Source organism: Hyperolius riggenbachi, chromosome 1 (genome assembly GCF_040937935.1).
Source record: "Hyperolius riggenbachi isolate aHypRig1 chromosome 1, aHypRig1.pri, whole genome shotgun sequence".
Lineage (NCBI taxonomy): Eukaryota > Metazoa > Chordata > Amphibia > Anura > Hyperoliidae > Hyperolius > Hyperolius riggenbachi.
In genome coordinates this window covers 316,506,667-316,526,785 of record NC_090646.1, presented here as the reverse complement: position 1 = coordinate 316,526,785, position 20,119 = coordinate 316,506,667, and the positions used below count along the sequence as shown (strand labels likewise).

Here is a 20,119-nt window from a genome sequence, read left to right as displayed (position 1 = left end):
AAGGGCTGGAGTTGTATTCTTAGGCCACATAGTAAATGAACAGAACCTTGCCTCCTTTGATACCCTGCTGGAACGCTATCCCACAATCGTATCTCACCATTTTAGATATCTGCAATTAAAACATGCTTTCCAAGTGCAATTCAAGAATCTATCCATTCACATTGAATCTCAAAACATATTACAATTAATTGAAAAAGGTCCCGTTAAGCACCAAATAGGTGACATATATAAAGAATTAATAGAAAACGGAGCCTGTGATCGCACTTTAGCATCTAAGGAGAAATGGCTCAATGAGGGACTGGTCCTGGAGGACGACGACTGGGATGAGGCCTTAGAGGCAGTTAAAAGAGTCTCGGTGTGCATTAAGGACCGTGCCACCCAGCTATACATTTTACATCAGGCATATCTTACCCCGTCTGGCGTGGTCAAGTACAATGCCACTGCCAGCAAACTATGTCCAAAATGTGGATTCGACTCCCCCTCATTTTTCCACTTAATCTGGAGCTGCCCTCAAATAACCGCTTTCTGAAAACAAGTAATAAAATTGTTACACGATAAAATGGGTTCCCCAGTAACCCTAGACCCAACTTTGTGTGTGCTGGGTTTCATCCAGGATGAGGGTCTACAATCTTGCACTAAGGCATTTGTTCGTGAAACCCTATTTGCGGCGCGCCAGGAGATAGCCCTACGTTGGCTGTCTCCTGTGGCGCCGCCTCTTTCCAGTTGGATTAAATGCTTGGATGACGGGTTGGCCTTTAAAAAATTGGTCTATACACACAGGGGTCGAATCCCTCAATTTCACCTTATTTGGGATCAATGGAAAAACCGTAAATAATCTCCAGCCATTTAATTTTAACCTAATATGCCCTCTTCACCACTGCATGTCAGTGGCGTGACACTTTATATCCTAAATTGCAGTTATATAATAGCACCTGAAATTTATAAGTCACACACTGTCACACTTTAAGTGCTATTTCTCCCTTACTGCCTTCTACTGTTCTTAAAACTACATCTGACAAATTTATTTACTCCTTCATTTCATACCTTGTGGTCATTAATGAAAATGTTTTACCTACTGACATTTCTTGATTTGCAGAATTTAGTGTTAAATAAGTGTCATCTATATTTGGTCTGTGCCTACGTTTACATTTACAACTGCTCCCTTCGCTGTGCGATTGCAGTATTTGCCTGTACATGTTTTATATGCTTAATAAACTTTATTGGTTAAAAAAAAGACCCCCAAAAATGTTACGTTTGGAAAATTGGAGTGGCTTCCACCGAAAAGGCTGGGCATAGTAGCTTCTTGGATTGGCGGTTGCGTATTGTGTGTCATAACGGTTAGTCTCAGCCACAATTAAGTTGTGCTAGCAGTGATCAGAAAAAAAAATCTGTCACTGCGGTGGGGCAGGTGAGGGTTTGGCCAGGTGATCAGAAGCCTGCAAGGGGGCAGATTAGGGCCTGATCTGATGGATAGGAGTGCTAGGGGGTGGCAGGTGGTGACAGGAGGTGATTGATGGGTGTCTCAGGGGGTGATTAGAGGGGAGAATAGATGCAAACAATGCACTGCGGAGGTGATCTGAAGGGGGTCTGAGGGTTTGGCCGAGTGATCAGGAGCCCACACAGGGCAAATTAGGGCCTGATTTGATGGGTAGGTGTGCAAGGGGGTGACAGGAGGTGATTGATGGGTGTCTCAGGGTGTGAATAGAGGGGGGAATAGATGCAAGCAATGCACTGGGGAGGTGATCGGGGGTATCTGAGGGCGATCTGAGGGTGTGGGCCGGTCATTGGGTGCCCGCAAGGGGCAGATAAGGGTCTGATTTGATGGGTATGATGGGTAGCAGTGACAGGTGGTGACAGGGGTGATTGATGGGTGATCAGTGGGTGATTAGAAGGGAGAACAGATGTAAATAATGCACTGGGGAGGTGATCGGGGGTATCTGAGGGCGATCTGAGGGTGTGGGCGGGTGATTGGGTGCCTGCAAGGGGCAGATTAGGGTCTGATCTGATGGGTAGCAGTGACAGGGGGTGATGGGGTGATTGATAGGTGATCAGTAGGTAATTACAGGGGAGAATATATGCAAGCAATGCACTGGCGAGTTATTCAGAGCGGGTCTGGGGGGCTATCTGAGGGCGTGGGCGGGTGATTGGGTGCCCGCAAGGGGCAGATTAGGGTCTGATCTGATGGGTAGCAGTGACAGGTGGTGACGAGGTGTTTGATGGGTGATCACTGGGTGATTAGAGGGGAGAGCAGATGTAAACAATGCACTTTCAGAGGTGATCTGAGGGTGGGCTTGCCGGCAATCTGAGGGTGTAGGCGGTTGATCAGGTGCCCACAAGGGGCAGGTTAGGGTCTGAGCTGATGGGTGGCAGTGACAGGGGGTGATTGATTTGTGATTGACAGGTGATTACAGGGGAGAATAGATGTATACAGTACACAGGGGGGATCTGGGGAGGATCTGAGGGTGTGTGTGTGTGTGAGGGGGGGGGGGTGATCAGGGGCCCCCAGGGGGCAGTTTAGGACCTAATCTAAAAAATAGCATTGACAGATAGTGACAGGGAGTGATTGATGGGTGATTAGGGGGGAGATTGGGTGCAAACAGGGGTCTTGGGGGTGGGAAGGCGGGGTTTGAGGGGTGATCAGGGGGCAGGATTAGTGTGTTTGGGTGCAGACTAGGGTGGCTCCTGCCCTGGTGGTCCCTCGATCACTGGGACCACCAGGGCAGGAGGCAGGATGTATAATACGCAATCGAGGGGTTAACAACCCGCCGGCGCTTCCGAAACGGCCGGCGGGTTGACGTCGCGGGTGGTCCTGGGCATGCCACTTTGCCGACGCCCATAGGTAGTGGGCGGTCGGCAAGTGGGTAATATGACTCACATTTTTGCACATTGTAGGATTATTTAAGATGGTGGATGACCGATTGAACGATTATGAAAGTCGTGTGTATATTTGTAACAAAACCCTGGACAAAACTGGTGGGAACTGACAGCGATGGAAAACTAGCTCTATTGTTAAAGGACCTAGGTTGCAGAATATCTTCCCCCTTGAATGCCCAGTCTTTGAATACATAGTAAACACTGCCAATGTTTACCAGGGGCTATAAGTAACCTTGCAAGAACTGGACTATTGTCCCAACATCAGATCTGGAGTCGATAAACAATAAAACAGCAATCATACATGATCTAATAGAGTCCTCTGATCTGGCCTGTCTGACTGAAACCTGGCTTTCTGAACCAGTTGGCCCCACCCTGGAGGCTGCCATGCCAGCAAACTATTCCATGATACTCTGCAACTGGAAAGAACGCAGGGGTGGAGGGATTGCACTTTGCTTTAGATCAGCTTTGAAAACCAGACCACTTACTGTAGGACCTACCAACTCATTTGAATTATGCAGGAGAACAGAGGCGCCAAAAGGATAAAAGGAAGCTAAATGAGCTTAAAAACGAAATTCTTGGTAAATAGAGGAGGAACACCAAGAGCCCCAATAGTGTAATATGTACTGGTAAATGGTTACTAGATAGAGTAAATATTAATACTCACAAACCAGGGTTACCATTAGGCAACCACTGTAAAGGCAGGTGGGGAGGTTTTCCTGACCCCACTCAGGAATAAGAAGCCGCTCTCTGTAGATGAGAAAAAAGGGGGTTCAACCCTCCACCAAGGGTGGACTCAATATTATGCAGGAGAACAGAGGCGCCAAGAGGATAAAAGGAAGCTAATTGAGCTTAAAAACTAAATTCTTGGTAAATAGAGGAGGTAGTGGTGGACTTACCTCCTCCAAGTAGACACACAATGACTGTAGTAAAGACAGTCAATATATTTTATTAATGAACTCCAAATATGCAACGCGTTTCGCAGGTTTGATCCCGCTTCATCAGCAATAGCAATGGAGCAATAGCTGTAGACAGAGATAATTGGCTCATAACCCATGTGTAGTCATACAGTCATTAAATTGTATAAAAATAAAATATATATAAAAACGTATAACTATAAATAAATGTCAAACATTAGAGGTGAAATAGGTATTAAAAAGTGGTGGTGATTGGGATAAAGACAGTGGAAAAGGTAATTGTGAGCAGTGATGAACAAAACTGTTAATATTCTTTTCGCATAAAATCTTGCAAAACTAATGTTTAATTCAATGTAACGATTGTGGAACTTCCTCCGTGATCAGCGCACAACGTGTGCGCTGATACGGCGGAAATCCTCCACAAACATATAATTGCAGGAACCCAGCAAAAGGTTCTACGCACCCGTAGAGGGAAATTCTTGTCGGCAGATGGCGTTGGGGAGTGCAGAGGAACCAATCCTCTGTACCTCCACAAATGCCAGACAGGAATTGTACGAAGCGCAGAACGCAATCGCAAGAGAAGCGATTGCGAATGAGAACGAGCAAAGGGACAGGTTGTATGTGTGTGTGCCAACCTAGTCACCAACCCGCGACGGTGCACACACCACAGCAGATATGAAGCAGGAACGCGATTGCGAGAGGTGCGATCGCCAGACGTGACACAAGGCTACAGCAAGGCAGAGCACGAGAGTAGCAAAGGCACAGCAATTCATACAAAGAGAAAGATAAAACAACAAACGCTAACTGAATGCGAACACTGCACTCATTCGCAACAGTGCACGCGTTCATGCGCGGTCTCCACGTGATAAGCACAATAGAGACAAGCACGCCTAACTAACCACTGACAGACAAACATGAAACAGAGGACGCGAGCACTTGCTTAACGGTTACCTCACCGAGCCTCCAGCAAGTGTTCGTAGCAGACAAGACAGACACACGAAAACAGGAACAGGCGGGAGACAGGATCCACAGCACTAGCGAAAAGAGGCCAGTGTGATCCAGGGAGACAGAACAGAAGGATCCACAGCACTAGCGCAGGATGCTAGTGCGATCCAGGTACAGAGTAACAGAACAGAAGGATCCACAGCACTAGCGCAGGATGCTAGTGCGATCCAGGAAGGCAGAACAGAAGGATCCACAGCACTAGCGAAAAGGGGCTAGCGCGATCCAAGGAGACAGAACAGAAGGATCCACAGCGCTAGCACAAGATGCTAGTGCGATCCAAGTGAGACAGATCAGAAGAGATAGCTGGTAGCAACCGCTGCACCAGCTATACTCCAAGAACAGAGATCAGAACGATTTCCTGTCGACCACCGCTGGGACAGGACAATCGCAACAGAACAAACAAAACAGATAAGCAATCCTAACTGCACTAGAGAAACCTGCCTAGCGCAGTTTCAGGAATTACTCTAAGCTGAACTTCAAACAAAGAGTAAGGCTGACACTCCTCCAGGAGTGTTTCACAGGAAGGAATCCTTATGACCAGCCAAGCATTGTGGGAAACACATAGTACTTATAGTACACGCCTCCAATGAATGTGGCCAGGCAATTTGCATGACAACGTATGCAAATTCCTCAGCAAGCACAAGCTGCAAAACTGACAGAAGGTCTCCTTTCCAGAGTCCTGCAGCATGCAAACCTAAACAATGGTCAAAAGGCTGCCTGCCTGCGCAGGCAGCTAAGCGGATTCTCACATTCAAATTTCAAGTAAACAATTTTGGGAAAAATTCCCGTTGACTTGCGCGGTTTTCGCGTACATTGCACATTTCCACAAAAAAAACACTGATCTTTCGGGCTAGAATAAAAATTATTGTTTTAGATGTTTTGCGCTAATATATAGTTTTATGTGTTCTCACAATAAAATATTGATCTCGTGTATTTTTGCACTAAAAGCAAAGAATGTAAAAATCCAAAATATACCTCGAATCAAAAACCGAATTCTCAATGCAAAAATTCACAAGCAATGGAAAAAAATGAAGGTATCATAAGGAAAGAAAGCTGGGACTTACCAGATGTGGTCAGTAGAAGAGCCAGGCACCTCTGTGAGGGCTCACTTTCAGGAGTGCTCATTTATACTACTTTGGGGATTGATTGACCAATCACAGTGCTTGGTAAATGTGCTGAGTCATTCTGCACATGTGCAGATGCAACTAGCAGTTGCTGGTGCCATTTTGGAATAGGGCATGAGTAAGGGCAAGTTCATTTTAGTGATGCAGTGCCATCTAGTGGTGGATTGTGATATATGCATATAGGTGATTGTATGAAAAAATGCATAGCAGAGCATAACAATTACATATTACCTGAACAGATAAAATAAGTACATGCAAGACAGGTTAAAATGATGTGATACATGTAGAATAATAAGATAACCAAAGAATATTAATAACACATACTATAAAAATATATAAAAACATCTAAGAAAAGCATGATATAGAGCACTAGGAAATATTGTCACATCTGTGTCACTTGATGTTGTAGCATCATGATATAAATAACCATATTGTTGTCTATCCATCCATAGGTTTTCACAGTTTTGTGGCAATGTATTGATTGTTCATAATTTACAGTAAAAATATAAAACTGTAAAATCATAACATCAGAAATTAAAAATTAAAAACTTGAGAGAACTAGATAAAAGTGTGAATGGAACAGTATGAATATATTGCTTAGAAAATTAATGGATTTTTTCTAGGACCTCGTTTAATCCTTCTGGAGCAAGTGTCCTAAGAGTCTGGATCCAGTACATTTCTAGTTTTTTGAGTTTCTCAAATGCTGCTGGTTCTGATTCATCCTTAACAATAAAAAAATTTCTTTCAATGACAAATACTACCACCAAATCAGCGGCACAGCTATGGGTAGCTTCTTTGCACCATCATATGCAAACCTCACCATGGGCTACCTTGAACAACAACTAATAGAAACTGAACATCCATTTACAGACAACATTATACTATACAAACGTTAGATCGATGACCTGTTTTTTATCTGGAAAGGTGACATCACACTCATCCCCGCATTCAGACAATTTCTAAACACAAACAAAGCCGGCCTTCAATTCACCTCACAACATCACCCTGTATCCATCGACTTCCTGGACGTAACGATTTTCACCAAACACCGTAAAATCAAAACCAAGACCTTCTTCAAATCTGTAGACTCCAACAACTACATCCATTTCAATAGCTTTCATCACCGACCTTGGACCCAGAATACACCCTACAGCCAGTACAGACGCATATACAGAAACTGTACCGATAACCATGATTATATTACACAATCCAAAACACCTACCAAGAAATTTACTGCTCGAAAATACCCGAAAAAACTAATCTGTGATGCATGGCATAAAGCTAAACAACCCTCCATTTCATACCCAATCCCAATACTGATGCAACCCCCCCCCCTCCCCCCAGATTCATTACACAATTAAGCAAAGAACACCAGGGCATCAGATCAATACTCAACAAAAGATGGGAAATTTTACTCCAGGACCCATTCTACCCAATAAGCCACTCATCACTTATAGAAGAGCACCCAACCTCCATAACTTACTAGCCCCCAGCAGACTCCGATGCCACAAAACTGAGAGCACACCTAACCAAGCCACACCAGGGTCCTGGTCCTGCAACCACATCCGTTGTCTAGCATGCACCTTTGTCTCCAATACCTCCTCATTTAAATCATTTGTCACCAATACCCATTATTCCATACAGAAACACATCTCTTGCCAGTCCAAATTCGTTATTTACGTGATTACTTGTGCCTGTCATCTCCAGTATGTTGGCAGACCAACTCAAGAAGCCCGGAGCCGAATCGGCCAACATAAAAAGAACATTCGTAATAAATTTCCCATGCGCAGTGTTTCACGCCACTTTCACCTCATGCACCAGAGCAAACCTGACACTTTTTCCATCACCTTAATAGACACCATTAACGAATCAGAACCAGCGGTAGTTGAGAAACTCAAAAAACTAGAAATGTATTGGATCCCAGACTCTTAGGACACTCGCTCCAGAAGGATTAAACGAGGTCCTAGAAAAAAACTTAATTTTCTATTAATTTTTGTTATTAATTTAGCTTCCTTTTATCCTTTTGGCGCCTCTGTTCTCCTGCATAATTCAAACGAGTTGGTAGGTACTACAGTAAGTGGTCTGATTTTCAAAGCTGATCTAAAGCAAAGTGCAATCCCTCCACCCCTGCGTTCTTTCCAGTTGCAGAGTATCACGGAATAGTTTGTTGACACGGCAGCCTCCAGGGTGGGGCCAACTGGTTCAGAAAGCCAGTGTGAAGAAGCGCGGAAGAGCCGCCGCCATGAGTCAGCGGCAGGCGGCTCTTTCCGCGCACGGCGGGGAAGAGCATGGGGAGGCAGCCGCCTCCACTCAGTCTGAGGCGGCTGTTCCCGTGCAGGGCATGGCGGAGCGCGGAATAACTGCCACGTTGGACGTGGCGGTTAGCGCGCATGGCCCCATTACTGAGGCACCGCAGAGCGGTGCTGGTGTGGCTGGGACACATAGTCCCTCTAGGTTTAGAGTGACGCGCGCGCACTCAGGCAGGGAAAATATGACGGCCAGAAATGAGTCAGCTGACCAGGCTGGTCAGCTGACTCTGGCTCCACTCCTCATTGGTCCAGCACTTAGGGAGGTGCTGGAGGGATACCTGTGTAACATACTGCCAGCTGTTCAGTTGCTGGTTGTCTGGCGTTGCGAACACATACGTGGGAGCACTCAGACCTGTAGTCAGATCCTTAAGTGTGCTGGGACCAGCTGGGGCTGTAATCCTACACTTAGCTAGATTCTGTTGATAGCTAAAGTACTAGTTTGATTGTGATTATCTGTTATGACTTTTTGCCTGCCTGACTATCCTCCTGAACCCTGATCTTGTACCTCGATATTTCTGATACTCTGTTGCCGAACCCCGGCTCGTCCTTAGACTCTGCTTCTGCCTCCTGATCTTGTACCTCGATATTTCTGATACCCTGTTGCCGAACCCTGCCTGTACCTAGACTCCGCCTCTGCCTTCTGAATCTGTACTTTATCTGTCCGTGTGTTTGCGACCTGGCTTGTCTGACCTTGAGAACCGACCTTACTATTGGAGGCGGTTCCCCGTCCTGTTAGTGACACTTCCTCCTGAGTGTCACTTTCAGACAATCCTTCCTACTCTCGACCTGACTCCTCCCGCCTTGGAGAGTTCAGGTCTTCGGAAGGAATCCGTGCAGTACTCCTTACTGCGCTGAGGCCTAGTCCTCTAAGTGTTATTGTTGCACCTAACACTACACTCTACTCAGGTGAACAGAGGTTAGCTGGTATATCAGATTATCGGTGATACTGCAGATCACTTATAATCTGGTATATATCTGTATTCCCAGTGATACTGCAGATCACCGGTAATCAGATCCTCTCTGTGCTTCACCGATCGTTACAGCCAGGTTTCAGTCAGAAAGCCAGGCCAGATCAGAAGACTCTATTAGATCATGTATGATTGCTGTTTTGTTGTTTATCGATTTGACGTTACAGAGTACAGTCTTGATGGGGCTACCCTGGGAGCTGAGGTCTGAGATTGACATTCTGGATACACCTATTCAAAGAATTTTTAGTTCATAAATAAAAGAAAATTGACTGTCTTTACTACAGTCGTTGTGTATCTACTTGGAGGAGGTAAGTCCACCACTACCTCCTCTATTTACCAAGAATTTCGTTTTTAAGCTCATTTAGCTTCCTTTTATCCTCTTGGCACCTCTGTTCTCCTGCATAATATTGAGTCCACCCTGGGTGGAGGGTTGAACCCCCTTTTTTCTCATCTACAGAGAGCGGCTTCTTATTCCTGAGTGGGGTCAGGAAAATCTCCCCACCTGCCTTTACAGTGGTTGCCTAATGGTAACCCTGGTTTGTGAGTATTAATATTTACTCTATCTAGTAACCATTTACCAGTACATATTACACTATTGGGGCTCTTGGTGTTCCTTGTTTTCAACTTGTTTGAATGCTTGGGGGCACACCTTTCAGCTGAGAAAAACATAAACCTATTGCTGGTCTACCGCCCACCAGGAAAGGACTCTGACTTCCTTAAGGAATTTGTAGATCTCCTATGCAACCTAACACTGGAACACCCCAGATGGATTGTTCTTGGAGATTTCAATACATGGGTGGATGACTCCTCTTCACAGTTAGGAACAGAGCTACCTTGTGCCTTATATGAACTGGGCTTATTCCAATCAATCAGCTCTGCTACACACAAGAAAGGTCACACTCTGGACCTTATATTCCATACTGGGCTGTCAATAGCCAGTGTGGAAATTAATCCTGTTGCCTGGTCAGACCATCACACTATCCACTTCTCCCTCTCAATACCAGCTGTCAAACACCAGTTCAAGAATTAAATAAAATATTGCCGCTTAAAAGGGCTAACACCACAACATATCCGAGATAACCTTAGCTTTGATGAATTGACTGACTCCAGCTTGGACCCTGATACTCTGGTATTTAAATACAACAAATGTGTGTCCTCCACCTTTGAGACCATTGCTCCTCTGTGCACCAAATATCTTACTCCACACCATCATGCACAGTGGTTTGATAACTCTATAAAAGAGCTGAAAAGACAAGGCCGAAAACTTGAAAGACTGTGGCGCAAATCTCAGTCCCCAGAAGACAAACATGCCTTAATCCTCCACTTGAAGAACTACCAAAGGGTAATCACGGGGAAAAATCATCCTATCACAAGAGATTGCAAATACAGTTAACAAACCAGCCCAACTGTTCCGCACAGTGGAAAAACTCTGCAGCCCGGCATGTCAAAAACTTAATATCCAGTCTTCAAAGGACCTCTGTGACCAATTTGCCCAATTCTTCTCAGACAAAGTCTTGCTATAAGGTCCACCATCCAACTTACAGCATCTGAGCCTAATATAGAGCCGAAGACCATTAGCAGAGACAACGTAACACCTTGGTCAAACTTCAAAAAAAATCGTTGAAGTCACATCAAGCATCCTCCTTCACCTCCGCCAAACTACCTGTGAGCTGTGACCTGGATCCTGGCCCAACACAGTTCAGGTTGAATTGCCCCTTCCTGTTTGTACCGGTATTCCTCAAAATTGTGAACTGTTCCTTACAATCAGGGATATTTCCTGCTTTACTGAAGGAAGCAATCATCAGGCCTCTCCTCAAAAAACCCTCCCTGGACCCTGATGCAATGACCAGCTACAGACCTGTCTCTAGCCTTCCCTTTCTGGGTAAGCTAATTGAAAAAGCTGTATACCCCCAGCTAGAAGCCAAAATCCTACAAAACAACAGTTATGACCCATCCCAATCTGGCTTCAGGAAACATCACAGCACTGAAACTGCCCTCATCCAAATATGCAACCTCCTGCTCATGGCAAGAGACAGAGGAAAGTGCTCCATCCTCATACTGCTAGACCTCTCTGCAGCCTTTGACATCTTAATAAGCAGCCATGACATCTTGATAAGCCGGCTACAGGAATACTGCAGCATTGATGGCATAGTTCTTCAGTGGTTCCAATCCTTCTTGAGTGGCAGAACCCAAAAAGTGTCTATAGGGCCCTTCCTGTCCACCTCTGTACCATTTAAGTATGGGGTGCCCCAGGGCTTACATGTTACTGCTTGGAAAACTAATCCAAAAACATGGCCTGACCTATCACTGCTATGCGGACGACACCCAACTATATCTTACCTTCAAGCCTTTTGTGACAGATCCAACTCTAACTATAAACGCCTGCTTACGTGAACTACAGCAATGGATGAGTGACAACTGGCTGAAACTAAATGCAGACAAAACTGAAGTCCTTCTGATCCCTCCGATCAGAAGGACTTCAGTTTTGTCTACATTTAGTTTTGTCTGCTCGTCCCCGCAGGCACTCCCTATCTCTTTTTAGTTTTTTACCATTGTCCACCCGCTGGTATCCAGCGGGTAATCGATCCATGCGGTGATCGGACCTGTCGGAAATTATCAGGTCCAATCACCGCGCGGATCAGCGGCTCGATTGATAAAAAAAAAAAAACGAGCCGTGTATGCCCGGCATAAGAGCAATCCACACTCATCGATCTCATTTTAAAAAGGACACGCCCATAAAGACTCCATTACTGGTAATTATGAAAGTATTTTTATTTTTTTATATTATTATTCACAGCACAGCTATCTGAACATTAGATTTATCATTTGTTTTTCTTAAATTATAGTCATTTATAGCCAAAGGGAGTGAGTTCTTTCAGTGCACAGAAAGTTTTCACTCAGTGTTTTTGATATAAAACCCATTTACAGTGGGTCTATTTTTTTTTATAGATTAGTACAATCAATAGTTCTGTGATCGCTGGCTGTGAATCCCATAACTTGTTTTTTTTTTTTTTTATATAAGCCACACCTTAAGCTTTATACCACAAACCTTTGTATTTTGCTGTGTCACAAATAGGACCACTCCTAACTGTTTGTGCTGATTTATGGTTATTTATTGTTCCCAATTTGTCTTTTACTTTCTGATAAACTAGCATACAGTAAATCGCAGACAGAGGTAAAAATCCTGTCGTTTAACCACTTTACCCCCGCCCGTACGAATTTCTCCGTCCCTTTTTCCATCCTTTCACCCCCAGGGACGGAGAAATCCGTACTTTCCGCCCTCCCGCCGCTGCCCGCGCTCCCGCTCGCTCTACCTCGCTCTAGCGCGCACTCCAGCTCGTAAACACGCCGCCGGCCGCTCGCCCGGAGATCAATGAACGGGAAAATCCATTCCCGTTCGTTGATCTAAGCCCAGCAATGATCCGCTGCTTCTCCGATAAGCAGCGCAATCATTGTGAAAAAAAACTTTCCCAGCCTCCGGAAGGACGCTTGGAGGTCGCATTAAACAAAAAGTTACTGTTGCCATTTTGTGGCCAAATAGTAAAACTACACCCTAAAGCATTTTTCACATACAAATACATTACTTATACACAAAAAATTAACTCATTACCTCTCACACTCCCCATTTTTTTTTTTTTGTAATGAAAAAAAAATTAAAAAATTTATAATTACAAAAAAATACATAAATGGTTACCTTAGGGACTGAATTTTTTAAATATTTATGTCAGGAGGGTGCAACACTGTTACTTTATAAACTATGGGCTTGTAATTAGGGATGGACGCAAAACTGAAAAAAATGCACCTTTATTTCCAAATAAAATATTGGTGCCAAACATTGTGATAGGGACATAATTTAAACGGTTTTATAACCGGGACAAATGGGCAAATACATTTCATGGGTTTTAATTACAGTAGCATGCATTATTTAAAAACTATAATGGCCGAAAACTGAAAAATAATAATTTTTTTCCCACATTTTTCCTATTTTCCCATTAAAACATATTTAGAATAAAATAATTCTTGCCATAATGTCCCACCTAAAGAAAGCCTAATTGGTGGCAGAAAAAACAAGATATAGTTTATTTAATTGTGATAAGTAATGATAAAGTTATAGACGAATGAATAGAAGGAGCGCTGAAAGGTGAAAATTGCTCTGGTGCTCAATTGGTTACATATAGATTGTATTGGGACAATGCCCGGTGGCCATATTTGCTGAGTCATACTTATGCACTATAGTTAAATTGAATTAACTGATGAATGGTTTAACCTGGTGTTTTCTGGTTAATACATATTATACTACTTTGATTTGTTTTACTGAAGTCATGTTATCCAGCTCACTGTAAGAATAACCTTACGAGTTTGTTTGAATCAAAAGTGCAATTCTATATTGTTTTGATATATTGTCATATTTATTTGATATTAAATTAATATTTTTACAACTTGGTCTACGTTTTCATGTTTAAACCAGTACTGTGAGAAACCCACGAAAAACAAACTCACAAGTTGGGCGTATATCATAGTCTAAAACTCCTCCCACTATTTCAGGAACTTTGGTCTATTGATTTTATATTTTCAATAACGATTTATACAATTGTTTGACTAAACGCCCAACAACATACTTTCTTATATTCATTTTAGTGACCATGTTGCGAAAATAGTGTATACAGTGTTCTTCATAAGTCTATGAGCAACTCTTTAAACTTGGAGACCTAATCAATCGAAAGATAATTTCAGAAGACACTATCCTAGTGGTTCTGGGTCACCATGAACTATTTGGACTATCTGTAACATGAATTTTGTTTTGCATTGCTTAATTAATTACTATAGCTGTTCTGTCTTTCAGATATCTCAATAATATAATTGATAATCCAAATGAAGAAAAGTATCATACAATCAAAATCTCCAACAAAGTTTTTCAGGTACATCTAGTTTTGCCAGTGTCATTTGTGCAAAGTTGTCATTTGACAATTACAATTCATTTCTGTTTTCTTTTCTAATAATATTTAGGAAAAAATTAAGTGTTTGGAAGGATCACTTGATTTTTTTGAGGCAGTTGGATTTGAAAAGAAAACCCTACCTTTGCCAGGACAAGGTGAGATATTGTCATCCCTTCAAGGGTGAAACATTTCCATAAAGCAATATAATTTAAATTGCAGCAAAGTTCACTAATCAATTCTAGTATATATTTACAATCTGACCCAATAGATATTCAAGATGAATTTTTTGTATTGAGCTTCAAAGCAGAAAAAAAACTGGATGACTTGCTAAGGTATCGGGATTTACTGACAAGTGGAACTGCCGTTCGGGCCACTCTTGAAAGGCAACCACGTGTGTTTGCGCCATCACTTCAAGCTGCCAAGTTTGACTTACCTGATGACTTCTACAACCTTACAGTAGAGGAGATCAAACGTGAGCAACAGCTGAGGTAATCCCATAAAGTGAGCTAAGTAACTGCTAAACTGTCAAGTACATTTTTTTGGGTTTTGATATAATTATGGCTCACTTTTTGATTTCATAAGTACTTTATTTATTTATTTTCTTACCTCTCCATTTTTATCCCTTTTTTTGATGTATTATTTTAAAATGTGTTTTTATTAAAGTTTCTGCAACAGTTCCCAAGATAATCACTGGCATGAAAAAGCACACGTATCATAGGAGAATCAGTGAGAACTGACCACATTGGTAAAGCTGCAATAATAAATATTGTACATGCAGGGCCGGCGCTACCATAGAGGCAAAAGGGACATTTGCCCCGGGGCCCCGACCTCTGCTTGGGCCCCAGCGATATTCCCCCCCCCGACCCCTCTTTCTGGTCGCACTGCTCCCTGGGGCCCTGCTGCAACTATATTAGCAGCCATAATCACCTTATCCCCATCGGGTGAGTGGGCGGGCAGCGGCTGCATTCGGAGACACTCTGTCTCCCTCCCACTCTATGACCTGGCGTGTGTTTACACATGACGCGCTGGGTCACAGAGAAGGAGGGAGACAGAGTGTCTCAGTGTGCAGCTGCTGCACGCTCGCTCCTCCGACAGAGATAAGGTGATTTTGGCTGCTAATATACTTGCAGCAGGGCCCCAGGGAGCAGAGGGTAATGGGGGGGGGGGGGGCCAACGATGAAGTTTGCCACAGGGCCCCTTGAACCGGTCCTGCCATGTATCCATATCCTTCAAATTTGTTGAGTCACTGTTGGCATTTCAACACATTGAGAATGAGTTCTTCTCAGACTGAACATGTTATTGCTATATTAGTACAGCATAAAATAAGGCTGTGTAAAACTATACCTCAACAAAGAAGAAAAGGATAAAAAGAGAAAGAAAGATGTGGATAACATTATATCATGTATTAACCTCCCTGGCGGCAGTGGTGCTCTGATACCATTTTTCACTATCTGGAACTAATTCAGATCCGGATACCCAGATATCCGATCCGGGTCGGATATCTGGATCAAAAATTTTCCAATCTGGGTTGGATATCCGACCCCAGTATCTGGGATATCCGTCCAGATTCAGATATCTGGATAGAAAACCCGGAAGTGCCCTTTAAATTACTTTAAAAAGGGTTTTTAGGGTCAATGAGGCATGTATTAACATTATTTTGCAAAGGGGAACACTAATTGATGATGTGGGGACTTAAAATACCCCCCCCCCCCCAAAAAAAAAATGGCTGTCAATTAACATCAGGCCTAGGTTCCAGACAGCGGTCGTGCAGCCCACATTGTGTCCAAAGTGGTGCAAAGTGCCACGTGCAAACATGTGCAAAGTGGCACCTGGCACTTTGCACGTGTTTGCACGTGGCTGTTTGCACGTGGCACTATCACGTGTTTGCACGTGGCATTTTGCACGTGTCACTTTGCACTTTGCACGTGTTTGCACTTTGCATGTATTTGCCCGGGTTTGCACTTTGCACGTGGCACTTTGCACGTCGCACGTGTTTGCACTTTTCACGTGTTTGCACTTTTCACGTGTTTGCACTTTGCACATGTTTTAACATGGCACTTTGCACATGTTTGCACGTGGCACTTTGCACTTTGCACATGCTTGCACGTGGCACTTTGCACGTGTTTGCACGTGGCAGGCAGCAGCTGGCCTGGTGTGTGCACAGCACACACACAAACACATAGCAACTGCAGCACACACTCTAAATGTCACATTATGACATCAATCAAGCTAATGAACGATTTAACTATAGTGTAGTGATAGTGAAGGGGTTAATCACTGAACGGCTTATCACTGTGTACAGCCCTTGGCCCAGCAGCACTGTAGCAGAATCAGAATTCGTTTATTTCGCCAAGCATGACTGGGGCCATGCCTGGAATTGGATTTGGCACATTGAATTGGCATAGAAAGAGCAATACAACAGACAAGAGAATACAACAATACAGGAGTAATACAACAGAACTGGGATAATACAGCAATTGAGGTAGAGCATTGCGGGTCTGACAGGTGCAGCACTGTGAGACAGAAGATAAATTCTAGTACGAACAAAAGCAGACAAAAGCACGGCAGTAAGCAGAGCGGACGCAGCCGATGTCATATATTAGTCCACAGGTGGCCACAGGGGGGGATTGGTGGAGTGGGCAGAGTTCAAGAGTCTGACGGCCGTGGGGAAAAAAGTGTTCGTACGCCTAGTAGTCTTAGCATGGATGGACCGGAACCTCCGGCCCAGTTTGAGTCGACTGAAGAGGCTGTGACCAGGGTGAGAGGGGTCGCCCACAATTTTCATTGCTCTGTTACGCAGTCTAGTGCTGTAGATGAGATCTAGAGGGGGAAGAGGTTTTCCAATAATCTTCTCCGCTAAGCTGACGACCCTCTGGAGTTTGTATTTGTCGCTGGCGGAGCAGCTAGAGAACCAGACCAGGATGGATGAGCAGAGGACTGACTCTATTGTGGCAGAGTAGAAGGACCTCAGGAGTTCTTGGGCCATACCAAACTTCTTTAGTTGGCGAAGAAAGAAGAGTCTTTGCTGTGCCTTCTTCTGAGTTGCGGTGGTGTTTGCCCTCCAGGTCAGGTCATCGGAGATGGTTGTGCCCAGGAGGCGGACGCTGGGAACCCTAGCGACTTCAGTACCCCCGATATGTAACAGGGGGGGGTTTACTGGCATACTTCCTGAAATCAATGACCATCTCCACGGTTTTGGCTGTGTTAAGAACTAGTTTATTCTCCTTGCACCAACTGCAGATTCTGTCTACCTCCTGGCGGTAAGCCCGCTCGTCGTTCTCACTAACAAGGCCAACAATAGTTGTATCATCCGCAAATTTGATGATTTTGACAGAGTCGGCTGTGGATGTGCAATTGTTCGTGTATAGAGAGAACAGGAATGGTGACAGGACGAAGCCCTGGGGGGCTCCAGTGTTGGTCACTCTGGGTCTGGAGGATATGTCGCCCAGCTTAACAACCTGGGACCTGTTCGAGAGAAAGTCTGAGATCCAAAGGCGAAGAATTGGATGGACTCTGAGCTCCGTGAGATTGTCATGCAGGATACGGGGGCAGATGGTATTTAAGGCCGAGCTGAAGTCCAGGAGAAGAATTCTAGCGTATGAGTCCGGCCTGTCTAGGTGGTCAGTGATGAACTCCAGGCAGATGTTGATAGCATCATCAGTGGACCTGTTTGCTCTGTACGCGAACTGGAGAGGGTCCAGTCGGTCCAGAGTAGCGTTCTTGAGCAGCACACACTCTAACTGTCACACTATGAGACATCAATCAAGCTGATTAACGATTTAACTATAGAGTAGTGAAGGGGTTAATCAATGAACAGCTTTAGGTTTATAACTGTGTACAGCCCTTTGTAGGCCACCAGAACTGGAGCATGTCTCTCAGTGTGCATTCAGCATTCAGACGATCTGTCTCATCATGGCAGCCCTCCTTATATAGAGGGGGGCTGGCCAGTGTTCTTTTCTGTGATTGGGTGCCAGGGCTTAGGCTGGGAGGCCTCTGATTGGCTCAATGAGGTCAGGTGGTGCCGGCCAGGGTTCCTCTCTGTGATTGGTTGCTAGGGCTTCTGCTGGGAGCCCTCTGATTGGCTCCAGGACGTCATCACCTTAGTTACAGTATTTCGGATCCGGATAGCCCCGGATATCCGAGGATATCCGGATTATGCGCCCAACTATCCGCAGATAGCTATCCGGATTTCCCCAGCTATCTGGAATCCAGAATCCGATCCGGATAGGCCCAAAAAGGTCGGATATCCAGGTTACCCGGATATCCGGAATCCTGATGAGCAGCCCTGCCTCAGTTTCTGAGGCTGCGTCCGCGGGAGGGATTTTTTGAATTAAAGTTGTTTTAGCCTTTGTAGCTAGCACTAGGCTAGCTACCATTGTCCCCCAAGTCCCCCAGCACCCTTCTGATCCCCCCGATCGCCGCCGCTATACATTACCTAGCCGCGATCCCGCGAGAGCTGTAGCCTCCCCAATGAGCTTCAGTCGCCGCTATGGCGACAATTGGACACGTCGTCTGATGTCATGACGTTATGCGCAATCCCGATCATCCTCATAGCGAAGCCTGGAGCTGATTGTAGAGGCTGCACCATCACGGGATCCGGGAGGGGGGCTACGTATAACGGCAGCGATCGTAGCAATCAAAAAAAAGCGGAGGGACTTGGAAGACAGTGGTAGCTAGCGAAGTGCTAGCTACAAAGGCTACAACAATTTTTATTCAAAAAATCCCTCCCGGGTCAGAGAAATCCTCTGCTGTGGCTACCCCGAGTGTAACTCCAGGGAGGTTATTAGTAATTTTGCTCAAGGTATCATTGGCTACATTTGAGTATATATTAGCCTTATCAAACAAAGCTATTGACCCATAACTGTCAATGGTGACTCAGTCTATTTACCCCACACCTGTAAAAGAGCGAAAACAATGAACAACACCTACATAACACACTAACAAGCAAAGCCAATGTTACATATGAAAGTTAATGCAAAGTCCGATATACAAGCATAAGTATCATAGTTAGTTCCAAAGATATGTACAGCTTCAGATATAGCCAGTGATCAGGTCATAAACATGAACCCTGAAATGTATTAATCTTGTTAGCCCCTTGTAGCGATTACAGTCAGAAGATCTGTATCATCAGCACAATGTTATAGCACATCAATGTGGGAATGTATGTAAGCATGACTTCTCCTTTTACAAAAGGAGTGTATAGGAGCAATTCATGCCATAACTGGAAGTTTAGCTGCCAGGATAGACTCCTAGCCTTGTGGCCCTGAGCAGGAGACCAGCAGTCAACATCTTTACCTAATAAGGTGGATTGAGACAATATTTTCATTAGAAAGTATTACGTTAGCACCCAGGTGAGATATTTTTAACTAATAATTTAGATTCTAATGAAGGGACTAAAGTGATAAAGTAAAAGTGTATTAAACTTTGCAATAAAGATTGGGGCAAAAGCAAGAATTCTGGCCCCAACAGGCACTTCTTCTCCCCTCTTCTTTCCTCATGTCTCTGCGCGGGAAAGCAGCTGCAGCAGGCGCTATCCTTGTATTATGGGGTGAACTAGGCCAGTCTTTTCTGCAGGAAAGTACTACATTAAGTGCCCAGAAGAGGCGGTTGCAAGGAACAAAACCATTTCTTTTTTTTTTTTTTTTTTCTCTCTAATGCAGGAACTGCATTTTTCTGCATTTCTAATGCAGGAACTTAAATAATAATCTGTTGAACTACTAACTTGAAGAACAGGACAAGAGCTGTAGTTCTGGCTCTAACTAGTAATTAGCAGTACAGCTTTAATGGATAATAACAAGGTTGGGCAGGTATAAAATGCCCGATAGCTAGGAGGTTCCCAAGAGAAAACACAAACATCGGAAAGTAATTATCTGACTCTGCAATGCACTGATTGGAACACTTGGAAGGATAACTGCTTCAGTGCTGGAAAGCCCGAAGTCTCTTTCGGCTTTCCTTCTATTCTCTGGGAACCATTTCTTGAGCTTCTTT

At 44.3% G+C, this 20,119-nt stretch overlaps 1 protein-coding gene across 2 annotated transcripts in view; it reads left to right on the top strand.

Moving 5' to 3' along the window:
• The window catches only part of UBXN6 (UBX domain protein 6), a 510,086-nt gene that overhangs the window by 227,295 nt on the left and 262,672 nt on the right, over positions 1 to 20,119 (top strand). For both annotated transcript variants that reach the window (XM_068233834.1, XM_068233835.1), the window contains exons 5-7: positions 14,038 to 14,113; positions 14,202 to 14,286; positions 14,400 to 14,619. In XM_068233834.1, coding sequence (XP_068089935.1) covers positions 14,038 to 14,113; positions 14,202 to 14,286; positions 14,400 to 14,619 — 381 coding nt within the window. The remainder of the gene's footprint in view (positions 1 to 14,037; positions 14,114 to 14,201; positions 14,287 to 14,399; positions 14,620 to 20,119) is intronic.